The sequence below is a fragment of the Mus caroli genome, unplaced genomic scaffold, assembly GCF_978045245.1.
Source record: "Mus caroli unplaced genomic scaffold, Mus_caroli_1 scaffold_20, whole genome shotgun sequence".
Lineage (NCBI taxonomy): Eukaryota > Metazoa > Chordata > Mammalia > Rodentia > Muridae > Mus > Mus caroli.
In genome coordinates, this window is record NW_028227275.1 from 21437058 (window position 1) to 21462392 (window position 25335).

Here is a 25335-nt window from a genome sequence, read left to right on the forward strand (position 1 = left end):
TAAACAGTAACTAGTTGATTGCACAAAGATGCCCAAACACAAAATATTGATTTGCGAATGCTGTATAAAGTGTCTGGAGTGCCTGATCATACCTGTGTCAGTAAGAAGGGTCTCCATGGATCTGTTTGTAGTCTTGCTGCTTTGTCTGTCCTTTCTGCTTCTCCTGTCATTGTGGAGACAGAGATCTGCAAGAGGGAACCTTCCTCCTGGCCCCACTCCTCTCCCAATTATTGGAAATTACCACCTGATAGATATGAAGGACATTGGGCAGTGCCTTACCAATGTAAGTATGCCTTATGTCCTTCAGGTACATTTCAAATTAAGATAGAACTCTTGTAACTTTCATAAAATTCTATTAGTGGAGGTAATATTGTGGAAATGAATATGATGTAAAATACTGGAAAGTTCAATATTTTTTTTCTGACATTTGCCTCTAGTTCTGATCAGGAAATTAGTAATGCTCTAAGTTTCAGATTGAAGACCCTGAAATGTAGGTAATTATATACATGTTTTTTTTTAAACAAATGCGGTAATTATATACTATTTTTACACACATTTTCTATTATTTTGTGTTGTTGGTCCTCCGAGCCAGTGGTGACAGGATCAACACAGACACCAAGTCGGGTTCATGCAACAAAGTCTTTACTTCAGGTTTTTCCCTTACAGCTCTCTTCTCCAGCAGCCTCTTCTTCTATTCCTTCTTTCTCTCTTGCAGCTTTACTTACAACTCTCTCTTACAACAGTCTCTCTTACTACCACTAGCTTCTACTTAGGGCAAGGCATAAAACAACTCCTATAACAACATCTTCTTTTACTACTACTTCTACTCACGGCAATGGCTAAAACTCCTATTACAACAGCTTCTCTTCTACTACTTCTACTTAGGGAAGGGCTAAACCCTATCCTCTCACCGACTAACCTCATCTAGCTCCACCCCACCCCATCCAATCAGAATTCACACATCCTCCAGGCATGAGCTCAGGTCGGTCACCCATAGGCTGACTGGTCCGGATCACAAGGAACAGTCCAGTCTGTCAGGCAGCCCATGCATGCTTTTTCACTGTGCATGCTTGGGCAAGGCAGTAAACAAGTGGGCTTCACAGGGCCTGTGGCCGCACACACTTCCTGCATCTCCCCCTTGTTGTTTTATTAGTAGCTCTGGGATCAGATCTGTCTTAGGTTTCCCCCATCCGTGCCACATCCTTACCCATCATGGGAGTGACGAACTCACTTTTGCCATCCTGTCTTATGTTGGTATACACACGTGAGGGTCTTACCCATCATTGATTACTGATCCAGCATGTTCAGCCAACATTGGGGGGATGTTCCTGTTTCCAAGGCTGCCATAGCCTGCACTAAGGCTCATTTATCAGCCCTGTGCCACCTTCACATACATGCCATTCACCAAAGCATTCCTCCACACACAACAGACAGCAGGAGCGCTGAAAAGCCCATCTCTCCTTAATTTTTAAAGAATCCCACAGTTCCCTGGATGATCTCCATCCATTGCTTTGCAGTTGCAATGTCCACACGAGTGTTGTTCACAGCAACAGTCGATGCTTGCAATTCCTTCATCTTTGTGTCGAGATCATGACTCCAATTTCCTAGCAGCATTGCACCAATTGCATGTGACAGCTCTGGAAAATTCTGATACTGACAGAGGTTGCACACATTCCTGACATATGAGTAATGCAGGAAGCAAATACTAACTGCTCCAAAATATTCATCTGTTCCTGCAACCAATCCACTCTTTGGTTAACCATAAGGATACCAGCTTTCAAATTTGTATTCCAGTGGAGCTGAAGCCCCGATTTTCTCTTTTCAGTCCCCTTGAAGGGAAGCTAGCATGGTGACTAGGCAAAAGCAAAATTTGAGCAATTCTATCTCCAGGGGAAATAGCAGACACCTCTCTGGGGGAGGAAACCATGAACTTATTTTTGTGAACACCATATTACTTTCAAAACACAGAAGTACATAAAGAAAAACCTTTTATTCAAACTTGGCTATATTCTGTTCTATACCCCAATACCACACTGCCTTCTGTTCCCTGCCTGTTCACTAAATGTCTTTTCCATATCTTTGAATGCTTACTAAAATACAGATTTTATAGAAATAAATTTGTAACATATTTACATAGAACATACATGTGCATACCTAAGAACTTTGAGGGTTTTTATCTTACACAAAACAATGTTCCCTTTCATAGTGTTGTTTTCCTTCTAATACTATTGGCTAGTCCTCCCATCCACTATATAAGACCATCTTTTCTCTTTTTCTTTCATTTAAAGCATTTTCTTTTAATGGCTCAAGTTTATTCCTTCAATCTTTGTACAACCTTCCAATCCAGGGGTTCATGATACTGTTGCCCCTGTTGGTCCTAAAATACTGGGAAGTCCCCCGAAACGGCGGGCACAATTTTCCAGACTTTTGCATGAAGACTATGCTTTCCCCTTTTGTCTCCCTCATCTTTATAGGGTGGAGGAAAAGGCCACAGAGGGGCTCATGATTTGGGCGGCCTACTGTGCCTCAAACTCCAACGGAACATCCGACTACAGATGTCACTGTTGCTATCTGTCTCATCACTGTCACTAGTAGACCCTTCAGAGCTAGATTCCTTCTTCTCTTTCTTATATTTGGTTTGTTGTCTAAGCTGTTTAGGTTTTCGGCGGCTAGCCTGAGAGCAATCTCCTTAGCCTCCTCAAGTGCTGTCGCTCCTTCCTCTATTTCAGCACTGTACTTTCCACTGTCATCCCCCAAGCATGCCCTGACCAAGATGAAGATGGCTAACATTTTTACTATCATTTTAGTCACGGTTGAACCCATATGATTTAAATTCTCTCTGTCTCTGTATCTGAGATCCTTAGTGCTCCGTCCCCTTTTTTCCGGGAAACCTATCAGGCCTATGCTTTCTTTAGTTGCTGAAATTCCCTTCGTCTCTATTCCTGAGAACCTTAATGCTTTGTCCCTCTTTTCCCGGGAACCTTACCTTCATCTCTATACCTGAGATCCTTAATGCTTCGTCCCTTTTTTCCCCGGAATCTTACAGGCCTGTGCTTTCTTTAAATACCATTGCTTACCAAAATTTCCTTACTGCTGTTTACTCAAATTTCCTACCATTGTTTACTAAGGTTGCCTTACCTCTCTTTACTAAAATCTCCTACCGTTTTTTTACTAAGGTTTCCTTACCTCGGTTTACCAAAATTTCCCTACTGCTGTTTACGAAGGTTTCCTTACTGCTGTGTACTAAAATTTCCTACCGCTGTTTACTAAGGTTTCCTTACCTCTGTTTACTAAAATTCCCTACCGCTGTTTACTAAGGTTTCCTTACCTCTGTTTACCAAAATATTTCCTACCACTGTTTACCAAAACTTTTCCTACTACTGTTTACCAAAATTTTTCTACCACTGTTTACCAAAATTTTCTTACTGCTATTTACCAAAATTTTTCCTATCGCTGTTCTTACCAAAATTTCCTTACCTCTACTTACTAAAATGTTCTTACTTACCATTGCCGACTGACATGATGAGTTCCCCATATGGGCCACCACTTTTCATTGGTCCTCCAAGCCAGCGGTGGCGATAGGAACAAAACAGACACCAAGTCGGGTTCACGCAACAAAGTCTTTACTTCAGGTTTTTTCCCTTATAGCTGTCTTCCCCAGCAGCCTCTTCTTCTATTCCTTCCTTCTTTTTTGCAACTTTACTTACAATTCTCTCTTACAACAGTTTCTTTTACTACCACTAGCTTCTACTTAGGGCAAGGCATAAAATAACTCCTATAACAACAGCTTCTCTTACTCTACTTCTACTCAAGACAAGGGCTAAAACTATTCCTATTACAACTGCTTCTCTTCTACTACTTCTACTTAGGGCAAGGGCTAAACCCTATCCTCCAGCCGACTGACCCCATCTAGCTCTAACCCACCTCATCCAATCAGATATCACACATGATCCAGGCACGAGCTCAGGTGGGTCACAGACAGACTACAGGTCTGGATCACAAGGAACAGTCCAGACTGGCAGGCAACCCGCGCATGCTTTTTCACTGTGCATGCTCAGGCAAGGAAATAAACAAGTGGGTTTCATGGGGCTTGTGGCCGCACCCGCTTCCAGCAATTTTGACTGAAGGTGAAGAGTAGGGAATATTTCATAAAATGAATCTGAATTTTAGTGATGCATTTTTCTTGGATTTGACATTAATTTTGTACTCTGAAGAATTTATTGTTGTCTGAATTGAAGTAAATACAATGTGTAGGAGCTCATACATGAAATAAAAAACATAGTGGGAGTTTGCATCTGTCGTATCTTCCCAATAACCTTTTATTCCATTCATAGCCTGTGACTTGGACCTAGGATGCTGTTTAGCAAGAATGTGGTTTTTCTGTGATGCTTCATAATATGGTACACTTTGCATGATACCTACTCTACGTACATTTGTAGCAATAGATAAGAATAGAAATCAAAATTTGTGGTAATCTAAGGTTTTAGTTTTCTAGTCTTTATCACAGGGCTCTCTTAGGTTTCACAAGGAGTGTTCCCAGCTGGATCTGCAGCATTTTTCTGACAATTGAAATTCATTTCAGTATGATGTTATCATGAGAGTGATGCCCAAGTATCCAATAATGAATAAGCAGGGTGTCAAATTCAAGTGTACTTATTTTCAATAGAATCCTGTAAATAAATGTGGATATTTTACTTCAGTATCTTGTGTACTATGAAGAACAGATCAGATCTTAGTGTGATAAATCTTTGGTTTTAGTGTGTCAACAGCCTGAAAGATTTTCTGGCATACTGTAAGCCATGAATACATGATAATCATCATAATGTATAGAATTATATAGACTTTAAACTGAGGTTTTCTGACTAAAAATATCATAATCCAATAAGATAATTAAACTGAATATATTGACTCTATTGAAAATACAATGACTTTTTTTGTTGTTTACTAATATTTATGTTTGCTATTTCTTTCCAGTTTTCTAAAACGTATGGCCCTGTGTTCACTCTGTATTTTGGCTCACAGCCTATTGTGATATTACATGGTTATGAGGCAATTAAAGAAGCCCTCATTGACCATGGAGAAGAGTTCTCTGGAAGAGGAAGGTTTCTGTTTTTTGACAAAGTTTCTAAAGGAAAGGGTAAGTGTGTGTGTGTGTGTGTGTGTGTGTGTGTGTGTGTGTGCTTATGTGTACTGGGCAGTTTCCAGAGCAAGCTGAAAGGTGGAGAGTAGAGGTCATGCTTGCTTGTCAGGCATAGGTTTGGACTCTATAAAGCTGCCTCTTGTTAGCTCCTTTTGTGTCTGGGATTTCCAGTGTCTGTTCAAATTTCTTTAGGCATTGGTTTTAGCCATGGAAATGTATGGAAAGCCACAAGGGTCTTCACAATCAATACCTTGAGGAACTTAGGCATGGGAAAAAGGACCATTGAGAACAAAGTGCAAGAGGAAGCACAGTGGCTCATGAAGGAACTGAAGAAAACAAATGGTAAGTGCAGGTCAGATTCTCCTTTTATATCTTGGCCTATGCATGGCTGTGTATGAGTCATGTTGTTTCTAACTTTTTCTAAAAATATTTTTCTAATTAGATGTCATGAGCATAGGTACCATGATAATTTTAGTGCGTTATAAACCATAAATTCCCCTAATCACAAATGTCATTTGTTCTTTGAATACCAGAATTAGAGGGTGGTTATCAGAGATAATGGTTACCATGTAAAAGTAAGGAGCATAGACCATGTAGTACTGGTTTTCTTTCTTTCACTTTCTCTCTCTCTCACTCCCCTTCCTTCCTTCTTTCCTTCCTCCCTCCCTCCCTCCCTCCCTACTTTCCTTCCTTCCTTCCTTCCTTCCTCTCTCTTTCTCTTTCTCTCTCTCCCCCTCTCTCTCTTTCTTTCTTTTTTCTTTCTTTGTTTCTTTCTCTCTCACTCTCTCTCTGTCTGTCTCTATCTCTCTTTTCCTTTCTTTCTTTCTTTCTTTCTTTCTTTCTTTCTTTCTTTCTTTCTTTCTTTCTTTCTTTCTTTCTTTCTTTCTTCCTTCCTTCCTTCCTTCCTTCCTTCCTTCCTTCCTTCCTTCCTTCCTTCCTTCCTTCCTCCCTCCCTCCCTCCCTCCCTCCCTCCCTCCCTTCCTTCCTTTCTTTCTGGCAATAGATAACACTTCTTCACTGAAGTTTCTAATTGTCCTTATATAATCTTGTTTATAGTTCTCAGTAACGGTGGTGTGATGGATTATTTTCATTTTTCAGCTGATTGCAATAGATTTTTATCAATTATTATATCTCTGATTTTAGCATGATTACGTTATTATTATTTCTTTTTGCATAGCATTTTATATTTTTATTTATAAACTTTTCTAAAACACACTTCAACACATATAGTCAAAATTTACGCACACATGAAAACTAGTAAAATAATTCCTTTAAAAAACTCAAAACTGTTTCATTGACTCTAGTATTTTCCTATTGGTTTTCAGTTGTTGGAGTCATAATCACCTTTACAGGTTTTTGGTATGAGAAAGTTGCTGGCTGTTACTTTGATAGCACACTTGATGCTACTCACCTAGTGATTTTAAAGAAAGAATATTATATTTTGTATTTAAATTTCTATATGAAAAGTTTCAGCACTTTTACTTCTAAATACAGTAAATCACATACAATCAGATTTTCCATGTGAAAGGTATGCTCACAAGAAGTAATCTCAAAGTACTTCAGTTCACCCTCATTCCTTAAAAGAATGTGATATCTTAGTATATTGAAAGGTGTTAAAATCCTAATAGAGCATCAGTAATCTCAAGAAATTCCACATATTTAAGTGTTCATCTTTGTTAACTCATGTGACCTTTGTTTGAAGGTACACAATTTAAGATCACCTTCAGCACAACATCACAATTTTGATCCTTTGATCACAGAAATTTCACTACTGAAATCATTCTCTCATATATTATTGTTTTTGTTTCTGTCATAAAATAACTGGCTTACAAGTTATAGCCACCATTGAGGGAACCAATGCAGGACCTCAAAGAAGGAACCTGGGAGCATTAACTGCAACAGAAAACATGAAGGATAGCTTCTCAGTCACCTATTCCACTTGTCTTTCTCACTTTCATTTTCCTACTGCCTAGAATCACATGCCTAAGACTCACATTGCCTACAGTGGGTTTAGCTAATGTCCCTATCATCAACAATGAAGGAAGAGAACAGAGAGACATGACCTCAGAATAGTTTCCTGGAGCAATTACTCAACTGAGGTTCCTTCTTTTAAGTTGACTGTAATTTGTGTCAGCTTGATTAAACTACTTGACAAACACTGATTATTTATGATTCTGACATGTAAAATAAATCACATGACTAATAGGATGCACACATTATAAACATATTTGTAATATAATATATTGATACTTACTTGATATAAAATATCCACACATTTAGGTTTTGCTTAAATATATTAAATGGGATGTTTGGCCATGATGAATATTTACTTTCTTTTTTATTGGATATTTTATTTATTTATATTTCAAATGATATCCCCTTACCTGGTTTCCCCTCTGGAAACCCCCTATTCCATTGCCCCTCCCTTTGCTTCTGTGAAGATGCTCCCCAACCATAATATTGAATATTTACCTTCTTTTCAGTGAATGTTATTGTTGCAATTGTACTAGGTGCTGGGTCTAAATTATTCATATATTTTTGTAATTGTAGTATATTCATTTTGGTTTGCTTGCCATTACAGTATTTTCCTCGTCAATTTTTCCTATTATTCATAGTTACCACACAATTTTCCTTTATTATAATTGGTTCAAAATGGATATTACAATAGCATATGTATTTCATAGATAGTAAAATTCAGTGTTTGACAGATGAACATGCAAAAAGGGTTCATTTGTCTTATAATAGTGTTTTTTTTTCACCTTATGTAGACATTAAAAATAAATTCCCTTATACCACTTATTCATATAAGTGGATGATGAAATATTTACATACCATAAATTCTGTACATTCTTTCAAAAATCAAAAGAAAAAGGGAAAGGTAACAAATGAGACTGTGACAGCAATATAAAAATAAAAAAAATAAATAAAAAGGGAAAGAGTTCTACGTATCTTGAAGGAGATATATCATGCAGATATATCATGCAGATTTTTGAGGGACACAAGTCTTCATCAGGTGATCAGAACATATCTCTAAGAAACATGCCATAAAAATCATATCAAAGAGATCTACGTTAAATTTGAATTTTCTATAAAATATTTGTTATAAGAAAAGGAACAAGTTTATGGGAGTGAGAAATTGAGTGTAAAAATATGTAAGTGATATAATCTAAGGTTGTCATTGTGTACCAAAGGGAGAATGTATGGAATTTAACAACAAAATGAAGACAGTGATATTGATGCAATTTTTGAAAAGATAGATGCAACTTAGCTTAGAAGTGTAAAACTGAAAACTTTTCTCCATTCTCAGTTAGAAGTGCAACACTTATGTGCAAACACTGAAGTGTCTTAATATGCTACACCTAATACAAAAAAATCTATTAGTGTGAGTGGTACATGAATAAGCATAGAGACCTCCTGGAAATCCACATATACACTGGTGTTTGGATGTTTATTGCATGTTTCTTTCGGAACACTCATGTGGGACACACTTTGGTCACATTTATATGGTTATAAAAATAAAGATGTTATTGTGGTCATTCTTTAAACTTTGGTTCTGAATAATATATGCTGAAGTAATTGGTAATTTTTAGGATGTTATGCCACTTAAATTAAGATCCTTCAATGTGGCAGTAGACACATTAACTAGTGAGAATGAAAACTAAGTCAGATTTAATGTCAGGATGATCACCATTCTTCAGCAGGTAAGTACCTAGCAGTTAAGTATATTCATAATTTAATTACTTGTTACAATTTCAAAAGTACCTTATCATGTTAACAAGGGCAAATATATGTATTTATTTTTAAAGAATTTTACAATTGTTTCAAATTTTCAGGTTCACCCTGTGATCCCCAATTCATCATAGGATGTGCTCCCTGCAATGTCATCTGCTCCATTGTTTTCCAGAATCGTTTTGACTATAAGGATAAGGATTTTCTTAGCTTGATAGTAAAAGTGAATGAATGCACTGAAATTTTGTGCTCTCCTGGGTGTCAGGTAAAGCCAAGGTCTTCTATTTGTGAAAACACATGTAACATCTTTCTTTCTCACAGATTCAAATCAATAGAGACTTGTCAGACAAGTACTTCAATTCTGAGTATCATATGCAGAGAGTATCTGAAATGGAGTTTGTAAACCTCAGCTATATAAGCATTACAACTAAGGGGCAAATGCCAAAACAGTTCAAGCCTGTTATCTGCTTATCCATAAATATTCTCAATGACTACTACTGAATTGTGTGTAAAATAATTCCATTCACTTCTACAAGTGTGGGTAGTCACATATATGCCATTCTCCTACTATGGAAATTCCTTTCCTACTTTAAAACAATTAAACACATTTTCATCATATTACTAGGCAAGAATACCTCAGTATAGAAATAACATTCTGTCAAATAATGAAGAGTATTAATGGAAATGAAAGCTTTCAGGAGAACTGAGTAGTTACAGTTGTTTGATGGGATTGCTGAGATAATTGTTGACAAGAGGAAAGGTCAAAATGAGAACATGAATGTTTTAATATTGTGTGTACCATGTACATACTCACAGAATTGTCCTAGCCTGAACTGGTGTCGACTGCACACTGCAAATAAAATGATTGTGTGATCATGCAGACATTATAAAGTGATACGGTATGCTCTTGATTTCAGTGCATCTTGAAGCCCCACATACATCTAAATAGATTTTACACTTCAGAAACAGGTAGATAGAAATGAAGCTCAGGCATTAGAATTCTTTTATAAATCAGGTCATCCCAAAATTTAACCTGCTATTATCACCTTAAAAGTGTGAGAGTTAATAATCTATATCAGATGGTTATTCAAACTTTAGAACAGAGTTTATTTGAATCATTGTGTAACTAACATGAACATTGTTTACACTCAAAAGATATGTGAGTGTGGAGATTTTTTTTTTATGATCTTTGTTCATTTTGCAGAAATTTGTTCATCAAATCTATTAGAATGGAGAATTATTATATATGTAAATGACCTAAGGTGAATTTCATTCATATCTTGATCTATCAATGAAAACAATCATGCATTGTTAGGAATATGTCTTAATTACTTCATTACAGCATATTTATTTAGTAAATTCTGTCTTTTTTTGTAGATTTTAAGTGCAGTCCCTATTCTTATTGATTATTGTCCAGGAAGTCATAACAATTTTTTTAAAAATCATACATGGATTAAGAACTATGTTTTGGAGAAAATAAAAGAACATGAAGAATCATTGGATGTTGCAAATCCTCGGGACTTCATTGATTACTTCCTAATTCAAAGACGTCAGGTAAAGGGTTAATACATAATTGTAAAGTTATGGACTTTGTCATGGACTGTAGAGTTCATTGAATACTTACTGAGTTACAAATGATGTTTAAAATCATGCAAGTATCATTTTAAGAAACAATTTATTTTTTATTACATGTGTGGGAATGGCTGAGAGAAATAGAGTGATTTTGTGCGTTCTTTAAAATTTTTTCTTTTATTAATTAATTATGTTTTTTACACTCCATATTTTATTCCCTGCCCTGGCCATCATCTAATTGTTCCTCATCCCCATTCCACTGTCTCCCGAGGATATCCACACCCCCCACCCCACCATATCTCTAAAGTCCTGAGGTCATCCAGTCTTTTGAGGGTTGGGTGCATCTTCCCTGACTGAATTAAGACCCAACTATCCTCTACTGTATATGTGTTAGGGTCCTCATATCAATGGGTGTATGCTCCCTCGTTGGTGGTCCAGTGTCTTAGAGATCTCGAGAGTCCAGGCTAATTGAGACTTCTGGTCCTCCTACAGGCTCATGCTCCTCCTCTGCTTCTTCCAGCTTTTCCCCAATTCAACCACACGAGGCAGCAGCTAATGTCCATTGGTTGGGTGCAAATATCTGCATCTGATTGTTTTAGCTGCTTCTTGGATCATTCAGAGGACAGTCATAATAGGTCCCTTTTTGTGAGCGCTCCATAGTCTCAGTAATAGTGTCTGGCCTTGGGACTTCCCCTTGAGCTGGATCCTACTTTGGGACTGTTACTGGACCTTGGTTTCCTCAGAGTCCTCTCAATTACATCCCTGCAGTTCTTCCAGACAGGGACAACTATGGGTCAGAGTTTTTGAATGTGGGATGGCAACCCCCTACCTCTCTTGATGCCCTATATTTCTGCTGGAGGTGGGCTCTACAAGTTCCTTCTCCCTACTGTAGGACATTTCATCTAAGGTTTCTTCCTTTGAGTCCTGAGATTTGCTCACCTCCCAGGTCTCTGCTATAGAGTGCATTTGTTAATTTGAGCACATTGCCCTATTTTTTGAATTAAAAGAAAAAATAAACTTAGAATAGTCAAGCAGAAAAAATAATAAGACAAATGGCAGAAAAAATGAAATAAATTACAACTTGACTATACATCATAACTAATTCTGTATTAAAATAAACATTTTCAGCATCATTTTCTATTGTGTGGATCAATTTTATATTCTATGTATTTAAAAAGATATGGACTCTAGCAACAATAAACCCTATAGAGTTTTTTTTTTTTACTTTTTACTTTATTTTTAATTTTTACACTCCATATTCCATTACCTACCCCTCCATCCACCCTCCAAGTGCTCCACATCCCACACCTCCTCTGTACCCCACTGTCTCCATATGGATGCCCTCATGCCCTATCCCACCTGACCTCTAATTTCCCTGGCGTCTCCAGTCTCTTGAGGGTTGGGTGCATCATCTTTGAATGAACACAGACAATTGTCTACTCTATGTGTGTTTGGGGCCTAATATCAGTCGTTGTATATGGCCCTTTTGGTGGTCCAGTGTTTGAACAATCTCAGGGGTCCAAATTAATTGAGACTGCTGGTCCTTCTACAGGGTCACCCTTCTCCTCAGCTTCTTTCAGTCTTCCCTAATTCAACAACAGGGGTCTGCTGCTTTTGTTTATTGGTTGGGTGCAAATATCTGCATCTTACTCTTTCAGCTGCTTGTTGGGTCTTTTGAAGGGCAGGCATGATAGATCCCTTTTTGTGAGCACTCCATATCTTCAGTAATAGAGTGAGGTCTTGGGGCCTCCCCTTGAGCTGAACCCTATAGATGTTTGTAAATGGATGACTGTGTTGTACTATTGGAAAGAATTGATGAATGAAATTTCTGAGAATAATTTTTGATGAATTTGCCCTAGTGCGGTTAAAGATAGGTATCTATTGGCTTTGCTGTCAGGATTAACTACTGGCATTGTGTAATTTAGGAAAAAGACAGTTTTCCCACAATTTCTTTGACACTCAAATTTACAAAACAATTGATCACATTCAGGTTTGCTGTTAGCTGTAAATTCTGGTGCAGTGTTACAGCTCTCCATTAATGAAGCTATTTAAACACTATTTAAAAATCCAGCACTGTGTGTCCCTTGACTATGCTCCATGTTTTTCAAGACTTCTTGGCCAATATGCATCCTTTAAACTTCCATATAAATTTTAAGATAGGTTGTCAATTTCTGTAAGGAGGTCAGTGAGTATTCATTCATACAGAGATTGCCCGTTTTATGTATGTTGATTTTCATTTAGTTTTTATTATTAATCTTTTTTCACTGTCCAGTCATTATCCCCATCTAGGTCTGCCCTCTGACTGTTCAAAATATACCTCTTCTCCTGTCTCTAATAGGATCTTCCTATTCCGAACTCACCATCCCACTGGAACTTCCCACTCCTTGGAGGCCCAGGTCTCTGGAGGCTTAGATGCATCTTCTCTCACTAAGGCCAGACCAGGCAATTCTCTGCTGTATGTGTCTCAGGGGCCTCAGATCAGCTAGTGTATGCTGCATGGTTGGTGGCTCAGTGTCCAGAGATTAGGGACATCCCCTTATTGGGGATCCAGGTTAGTTCACAGTGCTGGACTTCCTATGGGGTCGCCCTCCTCCTCAGTCAGCTTCTTCCACCATTTCCCTAATTCAACCACAATGGTCCCCAACTTGAGTCCATTGTTTGGATGCAAGTATGTGCCTCTGTCTAGGTCAGGTGCTTGTTGAGCTTCTCAATGGGCAGCCATGCAAGGCTCCTATCTGTAAGTACACCATAGTGGAAGTAATTGTGTCAGGCCTTGTAGTACAATGGATCCCAAAGTGGGCCTGTCACTGGACTTCCTTTCCCTCATGTTCTTCTCCATTTTTGTCTGTGCAGTTCTTTTAGAAATGAACAAACCTGGGTTCCTTATTGTGACTGTGGGAAGGCTATTCCATCACTCCACTTGATATTCTGTCTTTCTACTGGAGGTAGACACTAAAAGATTCTTCTCACTGCAGGGCCTTCTGTCCAGGGTTCTGCCCTTTGAGTACTGAGAATCTCTCACCTCCCAAGTCTTTGGTACATATTTGAGGATACCATACCTCTTACATCATGAGGTTGCTGGCTCTCAGGGCTCCTGTCTTGCTCCCCATCTGAATACATGATCATGTTCCTGTTTTCCTGTTTCTGTGCCCTCTTCCAGATCCCTTCCTCCTTCTGCCCTCTCCCAAACCCTGTGATTGTTTTCTTCTCTCTACTATGTGATACTGAGTTATCCTCACTTGTTCCCTTTGGCTTGTCAACCTTCTTGAGTTCTGAGAATGTTATCCTGGATCTTCTGTACTTTTTTGGTTAATATCTTTCTGCCCTTTGGTAATTCAGTCTAAGGGTTTATATTTCTTGTTGATTTTCTCAAAAACCAGCTCCTGGTTTGGTTGATTCTTTGTATACTTCTCTTGTTTCTACTTGGCTGATTTCAGTCCTGAGTTTAATTATTTTTTGTTGTCTACTACCTTGTGTGCATTTCCTTCTTTTTGTTTTAGAGCTTTCAGATGGGCTCGTAAGTTGCTAGCTGATGATGCCCTCTCCAATTTTTTTAATGAAGGTCCTCAGAGCTGTCAATTTTCCTCTTAGCACTGATTAAGTTGTGTCCCATAATCTTGGGAATGCTGTGCCTTCATTTTCATTAAATTCTAAAACGCCTTTAATTCTTTCTTTATTTCTTCCCTGACCAAGTTATCTTTCAGTAGAGATTTATTCAGTTTCCACATGTGTGAATTTTCTGTTTGTTGTTATTGAAGACCAGTCTTATTCCTTGGTGATTTGATAATGTGCATGGGATTATTTCAACCTTCTTGTATTGGTTGAGGCTCGTTTTATGTCCAATTATATGGCTAATTTTGGAGAAGGTACCATGAGATGCTGAGAACTTATATTCTTTTGTTTTAGTGTGAAATGTTCTATATGAATCTGTTAAATAAAGTTAGCTCTTCACTTCTGTTAGTTTCACTGTGTCTTTTTTTTAGTTTCTGTTTCCATGTTCTGTTTATTGGTGCGAGTGGAAAGTTGAAGTCTCCCATAATCATTGTGTGAGGTTCAGTGTTTGCCTTGAACTTTAGCAATATTTCTTTTACAGTTATAGGGGTTCTTGTAATTGGGGCATAGAAGTTCAGACTTGAGAGTTCATCTTGGTAGATGTTTCCTTTGAGGTGTGTGAAGTGTCCTTTCTTATCTTTTGTTCATAACTCTTGGTTGAAAGTCAATTTTATGTGATATTAGATGAGTACTATTTCATTTTGTAAATATACTACAGTTTCTATATCCTTTCCTCTGTTGAGGCACATCTAGGTTGTTTCAAGCTTATGAATATTATAAATAACACTGCTATGAACATAGTGGAATATGTATACTTTCTATATGTTGGAGAATCTTTTTGGTATATGCCCAGGAGTGTTATAGCTGTGTCCTCAGTTAGAACTGTTTTCAATTTTCTGAGGAACCACCAGAATGATTTCAAGAGTGGTTGTACCAGCTTGTAATCCCACCAACAATAGAGAAGTGCTGCTCTTTCTCCACATCGTCACCAGCATCTGCTGTCATCTCAGTTTTTGATTTTAGACATTCTGACTGGTACAAGGTGTAATCTCAGGGTTGCTTTGATTTGCATTTCCATGATGACTACGGGTTTTGCATATTCCTTTAAGTGCTTCTAAGTTATTTGAGATTCCACAGTTGAAAATTCTTTGTTTATCTCTGTACCCAACTTTAATAGGGTTATTTGGTTCTCTAGAGTCTAACTTCTTGAGTTCTTTGTATATTTTGTATGTTAGCCCTCTAGTGGATGTAGTGTTGGTAAAGATTTTTCCCAATCTGAGGATTGTTGTTTTTTCCTATTGAAAGTGTTTCTCACCTTACAAAAGCTTTTCAATTTTATGGGTTTCCATTTGTCAATGCTTGATCTTAGAACAAGCCATTGGTGTTCTGGTCAAGAAAATTTCCCCTCTACCAAAGTGTTCAAGGTTCTTTTCTACTTTCTCTTTTATTGGATTCAGCATATCTGGTTTTATGTGGAGGTCCTTGATCCACATGGACTTAGCTTTGTACATGGAGATAAGAACAGGTCTATTTGCATTCTTCTACATGCTGACCACCAGTTGAACCAGCACCATTTGTTAAAAATGCTGTCTCTTTCCACTGGATGGTTTTGGATCCTTTGTCAATGATCAAGTGACCATAGGTGTGTGGATTCATTTCTGGGTCTTCAATTCTATTTCATTCATCTAACTTTCTGTCTGTGTACCAATACCATTGTATTATTATCACTATTGTTCTGTTGTTTAGCTTAAGGTCAAGAATGCTGATTCCTTCAGAAGTTCTTTTATTGTTGAGAATAGTTTTTTATATACTGGGATTTTTGTTGTTCCAGATAAATTTGTGAATTGCACTTTCTTCCTCTGTGAAGAATTGAGTTGGAGTTTTGATAGGGATGGCACTGAATATGTAGATGGCTTTTGATAAGATGGCCATTTTTACTATTTTAATTCTGCTGATCCATTAGCATGGGAGTTCTTTCCCTCATCTGAGGTCTTCTTCCATTTATTTCTTCAAAGACTTGAATTTTTGTCAACAGACAAAACATACAGTAAGTGAAAACTTGTTTGGTTTGAGTCACACCAAGATATTTCATAGTATTTGTGACTATTGTAAAGGGGTCTTTTCTGTAATTTCTTTCTCATTCTCTTTATCCTTTGAGTAGAGGGAAGATACTCTTTTGTTTGAGTTAATTTTGTATCCAGCCTCTGTGCTGAAGTGATTTATCAGCTATAGGAGTTCTCTTGTGGCATTTTTGGGTCACTTAATATGCTATCATATTATCTTCAAATAGTGAAATCTTGCCTTCCTCCTTTCCAATTTGTAACCCTTTGACCTCTTTCTGTTCTCTACGTGCTCTGGCTAGAACATCAAGTATTATATTGACTAGATAGAGGGAGAGTGGATGGCTTTGTCTTGTCCTTGATTTTAGTGGAATTGATTTAAGTTTCTCTCATTTCAGTTTGATGTTATGCACGGCTTGTCCTATATTGCACTTATATTTATGTATGTACATTGAATTCCTATTCTCTACAATACTTTTAGCATGAAGGTGTTGTTTTTGATGTTGTTGTTGTTGTTGTTTTTGTCAAAGACTTTTTCAGCATCTAATAAGAAGATAATGTGTTTTTTCCTTTGAGTTTGTTTATATAGTAGATTATGTTGATGGGTTTTCATATATCGAAACATCCCTGCATCCCTAGAATGATAACTAGTTGATCATGGTGAATGATCATTTTGATGTGTCCTTTGATTCAGTTTACAAGAATTTTATTGAGTACTTTTGTATCAATATTCATGAAGGAAATTGGTCTGAAGTTCTCTTTCTTGGTCGTGTCTTTGTGTGGTTTGCAAATCAGTGTAACTCTGGCTTCATAAAATGTATTGGGTAGTGTTCCTTCTGTTTCAATTTTACAAAGTAGTTTGAGACGTGTTTGTATTAGGCCTTCTTTGAAGGTCAAATAGAATTCTGCACTAAAACTGTCTGGTATTTAGTCTGTTAGTTTATATCTTTTTATAGGGGAGTTGTATCCATTGATATTGAGAGAATTAAATTTAGATGATTGTTAATTTCTAGTATGTTTGTTATTGTAGATAGCTTTATATATAAGTGATTTTCTCATTTTGGTTTTCTTGTAAAAATTAATTGGGATGATTAATATCTTGTTTTTATCTTTGGTGTAGGTAACCTCCTTGCTTTGGATTTTTCCTTCAAGAATCCTTGTAGGGTGGATTTGTAGATAGATATTGTTTGAATTTTGTTTTGTCCTGTATTAGTTTGGTTTCTCTATTGATGTTGATCGACAGTGTTTCTGGGTATAATATTCATGGCATTCATGTTCTCTTAGGATATGTGTAATTACTTTCCAGGCTTTCTTGTCTTTAATTTTCTCTGTTTTGAAGTCTGGTGTAATTCTCATAGGCCTGCCTTTATATGTTACTTGGCCATTTTCTTTTGAAGTTTTCAATATTCTTTCTTTGTCCTGTGCATTTAGTGTTTTGATTACTATATAATGAAAAGATTTTCTTTTCTTGTCCAATCCATTTGGTGTTCTGTAGGCTTTTTGTACATATATGGCTATCTCTTACTTTAGGGTGGGAAAGTGTTATCTATGATCTTGTTAAATGAGTGTGTGGGTCCTTTGAGCTGGGAATCTTTGCTGTCCTCTATTCCTACTATACTTAGGTTTGGTCCTTTCATTGTGTCCTAGATTTCCTGGATCTTTTTTGGTTCATGAGTATTTTATGATTTGTATTTCCATTGACTGTTGTGGCAATATCTTCTAAGGTATCTTCTATGAGTGAGATTCTCTCTTCTATCTCTTGTATTCTGTCGGTGATGCTTATATCTGTAGTTCCTAAAATCTTTCTTAGGTTTTTTACTTCCAGGGCTGCATCCATTTTGTTTTCTTAATTGTTTTTACTTTCAGTTTTAGGGCTTTGGCCACTTTGTTCAATTCTTTCACCTGTTTGATTTTGTTTCCCTCTTTTTCTTTAAGGGATTTATTTGTTTCCTCTTTAAGTGTTTCTACCTGTTTACACGTTTTCATGTATTGTGAATTATTTACATCCTCCTTAAAGGACTATATTATCTTCATGATATAGGATTTTAGGTCAACTTCCTGATAATCAGGTGTTTGGGTGTATCCAGGGCTTGCCATGGTAGGAGAAGTGGGTTCAGATTGTTCTCAAGTATACTGGCTTCTGCTGCTTATGGTCTCGTGCTTAACTCTCACCATCTTGTTATTCCTGGTGTTAGGTGGTCTGGATGTGTCTGTCTGGGGCTGCCTCCTGTGTCCTTTGGTTGCTGCAGGTCTCCTGGCAGACTTATGGCTCTGGCTGTAGCAGACCTCCTGTGAGGCTTTTGGACTGTGGGGTCTTCAAAGGGGAATGTATGCCATCGACCTGTTGCCCTGGCTACAATGGCTCTTCAGGGAGGTCTTCAGAATGTGGTGTCTTCAAGAGGCATTCAAGCTGCTGATTTGTTTTCCTGGTGGCTGCAGATGTCCTGGGATGCCTTCAGACTGATGGGTTGTTAAAAGGGCAGTTCAGCTGTTGTGCCCTGTTCTCTTGGGAGACCTTCAGTCTATGTGGTCTGTTGCCGTGCATGCAGTGGAACTCCTATCTGGCCTTCAGCCTATGTTGTCTATTGTCCTGCTAGCAGTGGAATTCCTGGGAAGCCTTGAGACTCTAATTTCTTCAGAGGAGCAGGCAAGCTGAGAGTATGCTCCTGCAGAAGGTTCAGGCTAGAAGGGGAGTGGAATTTGGAGAACCAGGGGTGTGAGGAATGATGAGTCCCAAGTCCACTGTACCTCATAAAGATTCTCATCTGCTGCAGCTGTTTGGGACTGTCCCCTGTTGGCTGCCCTGTGTGCAGTAGAACTCCTGGGAGGCCTTCAGACTAAGGTGTATTCAGAGGAGCAGACAAGCTTGTAATCTTTAGAGATTATCCTTCATCTGCCAACTTCTTTCTGTACTATCTTTTTCTGATACAACAAACTTCATTTTACAAGCATGGAAACTACAATGCACTTATATATCATTCATATATCTTTGAATTATTTCTACCTTAGAGCTCTCTTAGTTATTTACCTATGAATATATGTGCAGATATTACTTGATGGTATGTTTTTCTTTTCTGTGTACACATCTCCAATAATGAGCTTTCTCCTTCAAACTGTAATTTCATATTTGCTATTATGAAAAAAATTAAAGTTTACAAAAGATAGTGTATATTTTAATAGCAATAAGATCCTTTACATTTTATTTCTAAATTCTTATACCATGTGTACAGCAGTTTTGATTACATATAAGTCTGCATAATTTGGAGATCAAGGCTATTTATATCTCGATAGAAGTGTTACATCGCTGTAATGAAGCTGACTTGAACATTGTGCATGATTATATTACAGTGACCTTCTATATAGTTTTCAAGTATTCTACACACAATTATTTTATAAACTTTATTAATCATTTTGAACAGTTGAGTAACAGTATATTTTATAAATTGCCAGGAGCCATTTTGAAGAAGTTAAAAGTTAGCATGTAATCTTCCTAAGATTTTTCTACCATGAACTGTAATCCTATGGGGGTTTTGGTTCTTTGGGCTAGGGTAAGAAGATTTCATTTGAGGAAAATTTTTTGATATTAATTTGCTTTTCATGTGTATAACTAAGTATTAATCCACCCCTCTGCAGAACAACAAAGTTGTACTCTTTTATAGAGGTACTAGATACAAAAGGATAATTTCTTAATACTTAATGAAAATTCTGTAAGAATTCCTAAAATGATATTAGGAAATAAAGGAAAGCAAGGGTTTATATTAAGTGCAAGGACAGAAGATACAAAATTGGCTGGATTTATCTATACAAAACTTTAATAATACCTTAGTCACAAAATGTATGGATTTTAACTTTCAATGAACCTATTCATCTTGTGAAAGATAATGAATGTTTATTAGATAACCACTTTTAATAGATATGCTTTTAAAAATTCACTTTTGTAAACTTATTCAATTCATGATATAAATTTATGTTTGAATATCTAGTGAACTTTTGTAAAAAATAATTAGAGTACTTGGAATAACCATGTGATCTACTCTCCTAGAAATGTTACAAAAGACTGGGAAGATTAAATTGCAAAGGCCTGGGGAGTTAAAGCATTCATAGTAAAGCAAATTGGAAGTAAGAGCATTGGGAGCAATGGGAGAGAGCAAAAGCAGCAGGAGAGCAGGAGAAGAGCACAAGTTTAGGACATAGAGAAAGCAGGGAAAACTTTTTATTATTATTATCATTTTATTGGATGTTTTATTTATTTACATTTCAAATGTTAGATCCTTTTCTAGTTTCTACTCCAGAAAAACCCCTATCCCATCTCACGTAGCACTGCTTCTATGAGGGTGCTTCCCCACCTCGCCACCCACACCTGCTTCCCTGTCCTGTCAATCCCCTACACTAAGGCATCAAGACTTCATAGGGGGAAGGGCCTCTCCTCCCACTGATGCCTGAAACAAGGCCATTCTCTGCTACACATGCAGCTGGAGTCATAGGTTGTTCCATGTGTACTCTTTTTTTTTTTAATTTTTATTAAGGCAATTTCTTATTAGATATTTTCTTCATTTACATTTAAAATGGTATACCCAAAGCCTCCTATATCCTCCTATATCCTCCTATATCCTCCTATATCCTCCTCCTACCCTGCTCCCCAACCCACCCACTCCCACTTCCTGTCCCTGGCATTCCCCTGTAATGGGGCATATGATCTTCTCAATACTGAGGGCCTCTCCTCCCATTGATGGCCGACTAGGCCATCATCTGCTACATACATTGTTGGTGATTTAGTCCTTGGGACTTCTGGCAGGGATGGGGGGTGTCTGGTTGTTTGATGTTGTTATTCTTCCTATGAGGTTGCAAGCCCCTTCAGTCCTTTCTCTAACTCCTACATCTGCCTATTTGTCAGGCTGTGACAGAGCCTCTCAGGAGACAGCTATATCAGGCTCCTTTGAGTACTTTTTGGCATCTACAATGTTATCTGGGTTTGGCTTCTGTATATGTGATGGATACCAAGGTGGGGCAGTCTCTGGAGGGCTACCTACTCTCTCCCTACGTCTTCAATATAGTACTGGACTTCCTAACCAGAGCAATTGGACAACCAAAGGAGGTCAAAGGGATACAAAGTGGAAAAAAAGAAGTCAAACTATCACTATTTGCAGATGATATGATAGTATACTTAAGTGACCATAAAATTCCACCACAGAACTCCTAAACCTGATAAGTAACTTCAACAAATTGACTGAATATAAAATTACCTCAACCAAATCAGCAGCCTTCCTCTACTAAAAATAATGTGCTTACAGACTGGAACCTTGTATTCCTGTCCTCTGAGAGGCTCTGCCAGCACCTGACTAAAACCAATGCAGTTGCTCACAGCCAACAATTGGACTGTGCCTGGGGACCATAATGGAAGGGTCAGGGCAAAAGCTTTAGGAGATGAACGGGATTGCAAACCCATTGGAAGAACCACAGTATCAATTCTCAGGACCCCTTAGAAATCTCAGGGACTAAATCATCAACCAAAGAGTATATATGAGCTGTTCCTAGGGTCCCACTACATTTGTACCCGAAGACTGCCTCATCTCACATCAGTGGGAGAGGAGGGTCTTTGTCTTGTGGAAACTTGATTCCCCAGAGAAGAGGGAGTCCAAAGGTGTGAGGTGTGACTCAGGGGATAGATGGGTACACTGTAGTTGGGACAAAATAGAGGGGAATAGAATGGAAAATTGGCAGATGGGAAACTGGAAAGGGGGATAAAATTTAAAATGTAAACAAATAAAATGATTAATAAAAAGTGATTCAGTCCCAGGGAGTTCTGGGGGGTATTGATTAGATCCATATTGTTGTTCCTCCTATGGGGCTACAAAACCCTTCAGCTCCTTGGGTACTTTCTCTAGCTCCTTCATTGTGAACCCATTGCTCTGTCCAATGAATGGCTGTGCATATCCACTTCTGTATTTGCCAGGCACTGGTAGAGCCTTTCAAGAGACCACTGTATCAGGCTTTTGTCAGCCAACTCAATCAAAGAAATCACATGGTGGGACTCATGTCTCTAGCTGCATATGTAGCAAAGGGTGGCCTAGTCAGCCATCAATAGGAATAGAGGCCCTTGGTCTTATGAAGGTTCTATGCCCCAGTATAGGGGAATGCCAGGGCCAGGAGGTAGAAATGGGTGAGTCAGGGAACAGGGGGAGGGGGAGGGGAATAGAATAGGGAACTTTGGGAGAGGAAACTAGGAAAGGGAATAACATTTGAAATGTAAATAAAGAAAATATCTAATTAATAAAATACATCAATTGAAAAAGAACCAAAAAATATTCAATGTATCTGGTTTTATGTTGAAGACCTTGATCCATTTGGACTTGAGCTTTGTGCAAAGTGATAAATATCGATCTATACTCATTCTCCTACATACAGACCCCAGTTTGACCAGCACCGTTTATTGAAGATGTTTTCAAGCCATAAATGCCACATTTATAGTTAGAATAATCTGTGGAGCTACATTACAAAGTGAATGAGTGTCTTTGTCATGTTGGTATGAATACAGAGAATGCTAGTGCTTTTACTAGTGTTGGTTATAAAATATTATATGCCCTGAAGGCCATCTACGGATCATGATATCGAGATGACGGTTAGAAAATAATTATGTTCTATTTCTGCTCCTGCCTTAACATTTAAAGCTATAACCTTGTTGACAATCTTGTAGCATATCATCTTTGCAGCTTTGTCACCTGCATTCCTCTCCTTCTCTGCTTTATCTTTTGCATATCACAAATGTGTCATTTTCTGTCTTTGTGATTTAGAATTTTTTTAACATATAAGTTATCAACCCTTACATTTTATAAAGATCATATTGATAATTGCCTTTCATATAGAGTGTAGCCTAGTTGTACTGCCTGTGAACATAAATAATTTTGCTAGGAGGGATTCATCACATTGTTTATAAACTTTGAACTTTGTGCAGAGCCTGCAGCTATTGTTTGTCCATAAAAAACTTTGAGAACAAATTAAAGGAAAAATTTCATACAGACTTGAAGCAGCTAAGATAATGGCTCCAACTTTCCTATTTTTACTAAATCAAATTGTGCTTCCTAACCAATAAGGGAAAGTTTAGCTATGGATGCCTTAAAAATATAAAGGATCTCTAGAAGTCAGGTACAAAGAAACTCATTGTTAACCCAATATTGATATAGTGAAGGAGATATAAAGCTTTAGAGTCAAGTGCCTTTCAATATTCTTACAATGTTTACTGTGTAGGCTTTCTTTGAATAAATGTGTCTCTTTATGTTCAGGTGAGATGAAACATAAATCTTTCTTACATGCAGTAAGACTAGAATACAGGTTGTAGGACTAGAAAACAAACAAAATTAGCTTTTTTCATATTTTCTGTAGACTGATTATCCATTGTACACACACACACACACAAACACACAAAACTTAAGAACATAATCTTCAGAATGCAATTTTGACAAACTGGGAAAATAAGTGTGGAAAATGAAGTTTAGACCATCTACACCACAGTCTCTGAAATGGTATAAATGTTTTGCCACTGATGAACATTTTAGATTCTGTGTTATCAACAATATGTATTTGTCAAAAATTGTCTATTCAATTATAATTGATTGTGCAAAGACAATATTTATCAGATAATGGTATTAAACTGTTCTTAGAAAAAAGGCATTGAGCACATGGACTATACCATTGAACACCTGGCAACATTAGTGACTGATCTGGTTTTTGGTGGGACAGAGTCCATAAGCACAACGATGAGATATACTCTCCTCCTCTTGATGAAGCACACACATGTCACAGGTAAGAATACAGGTAATGAAGCACAACATTCCTAAAAGTTGCTAGGATAATGCAGATTGTGTCCTGCACATTGTTATTCAAAATGTCAGTATTCAACTTTCTGTCCCATTGGCTTTAATGAAAATGTTGACTAAGTAAATGAAGATACCTTAGCAGTTGAAAAGCCATCAAGGCCAGTACTTTGAGTTTTCTGGCAGGTGGTCTGTTCTAAGCATCTAGAGCATATATTGGGCCATGGTTGCATTATGCTTCTTCCTCCAATTCAAGACTTCATAGCAGATGAATTCTTGCAGTTACTTTCTTCATTGTGATAAATCTAATTCTGGGGTACATAAAAGAAAACTCAGCTCACTAAAGCATAAAATAAGGTCCAATATTTAAAGCAATTTCCTTGGAATTTTTTTTTTTTTTTTTTTTTTGGTTTTTCGAGACAGGGTTTCTCTGTATAGCCCTGGCTGTCCTGGAACTCACTTTGTAGACCAGGCTGGCCTCGAACTCAGAAATCCGCCTGCCTCTGCCTCCCGAGTGCTGGGATTAAAGGCGTGCGCCACCACGCCCGGCTGGAATTTTTTTTTTTATTCTGTGAAGCATTTTACATTTTTTGTTTCATTATAATTGGATTTCCCTTGATGTCAAGGTTATGTTGTCAAATTTAGAGAATAGAGAGTTTTCTCATGTTCTATAAAATGTCTGATGAGCCCATGCCATCTTGGGTGTGATCTCAGTAGAGACCCCCAAGGTCCCCACAGGCCTCTGCACACTGCAGGCACCCTAGCACACCCTGGATCTTGAGATCACTGGTGAGTGGAATGCAACATCAGTTCCAAAAAACCCAGAGGGTTTTGTTAACAGTAACAAAGAACAATTGCCTGACCAGTGGCTGGCATTTGTTTCGGTCTGTGCCACCCCTGTGCCATCTTGGGTGCAATCTCAGCAGAGGGCCCCAAGGTTCCCAGAGGAGTCTCCACACTGCAGGCACTCTAGCACACCTGGGATCTTGAGATCACTGGTGAGTGGAACACAGCATCAGTTCAAAAAACCCAGAGGTTCTTGTGCTAGCAGCAATGGGGTCAAAGGACAAAGGCAGGCCCTAGGACACCCAGAACCTTATGATCACTGAGACCATTCTACTCAGGAAAGCTCATGGGCAGCAGAAGCAACAAAGCTTCTTGGACAGGGTCCATTTGGGCCTTCATCCTCAGTCAGAAGACAGAGCTGAGACCCAGACCATTGGACACATTCCCTGACAAAGGAGAGTCGGCCTCCAGGGAGCTCTCTGACCTTAGGAATCAGGAGGTGGATCTGAGCTCCAGAATTCTGTGTACCTTTCCTGAAAGAGAAGAGTTTGCTTGCAGAGAGTGTTCTGCGACTGGGACACAGGAGGAGTTGTTCTCACAGGAGTGCTGACAGAAGCTAGAGAATCACAGGAGGAACAACTTCCAGCCAGAGGCAGCTAGAATATCCAACATACCAGAGATTACC

The 25335-nt window shown here is 38.0% G+C and overlaps 1 protein-coding gene across 2 annotated transcripts in view; it reads left to right on the top strand.

The window, feature by feature from the left end:
• The first annotated feature begins 76 nt into the window (after positions 1-76).
• LOC147000132 (cytochrome P450 2C40-like) overlaps positions 77-25335 on the top strand; it is a 41139-nt gene continuing 15880 nt past the window's right edge. For both annotated transcript variants that reach the window (XM_085834051.1, XM_085834052.1), the window contains exons 1-6: positions 77-283; positions 4975-5137; positions 5333-5482; positions 8974-9134; positions 10247-10423; positions 23712-23853. In XM_085834051.1, the coding sequence (XP_085690177.1) occupies positions 116-283; positions 4975-5137; positions 5333-5482; positions 8974-9134; positions 10247-10423; positions 23712-23853 (961 nt within the window). In that variant the 5' untranslated portion in view covers positions 77-115. The remainder of the gene's footprint in view (positions 284-4974; positions 5138-5332; positions 5483-8973; positions 9135-10246; positions 10424-23711; positions 23854-25335) is intronic.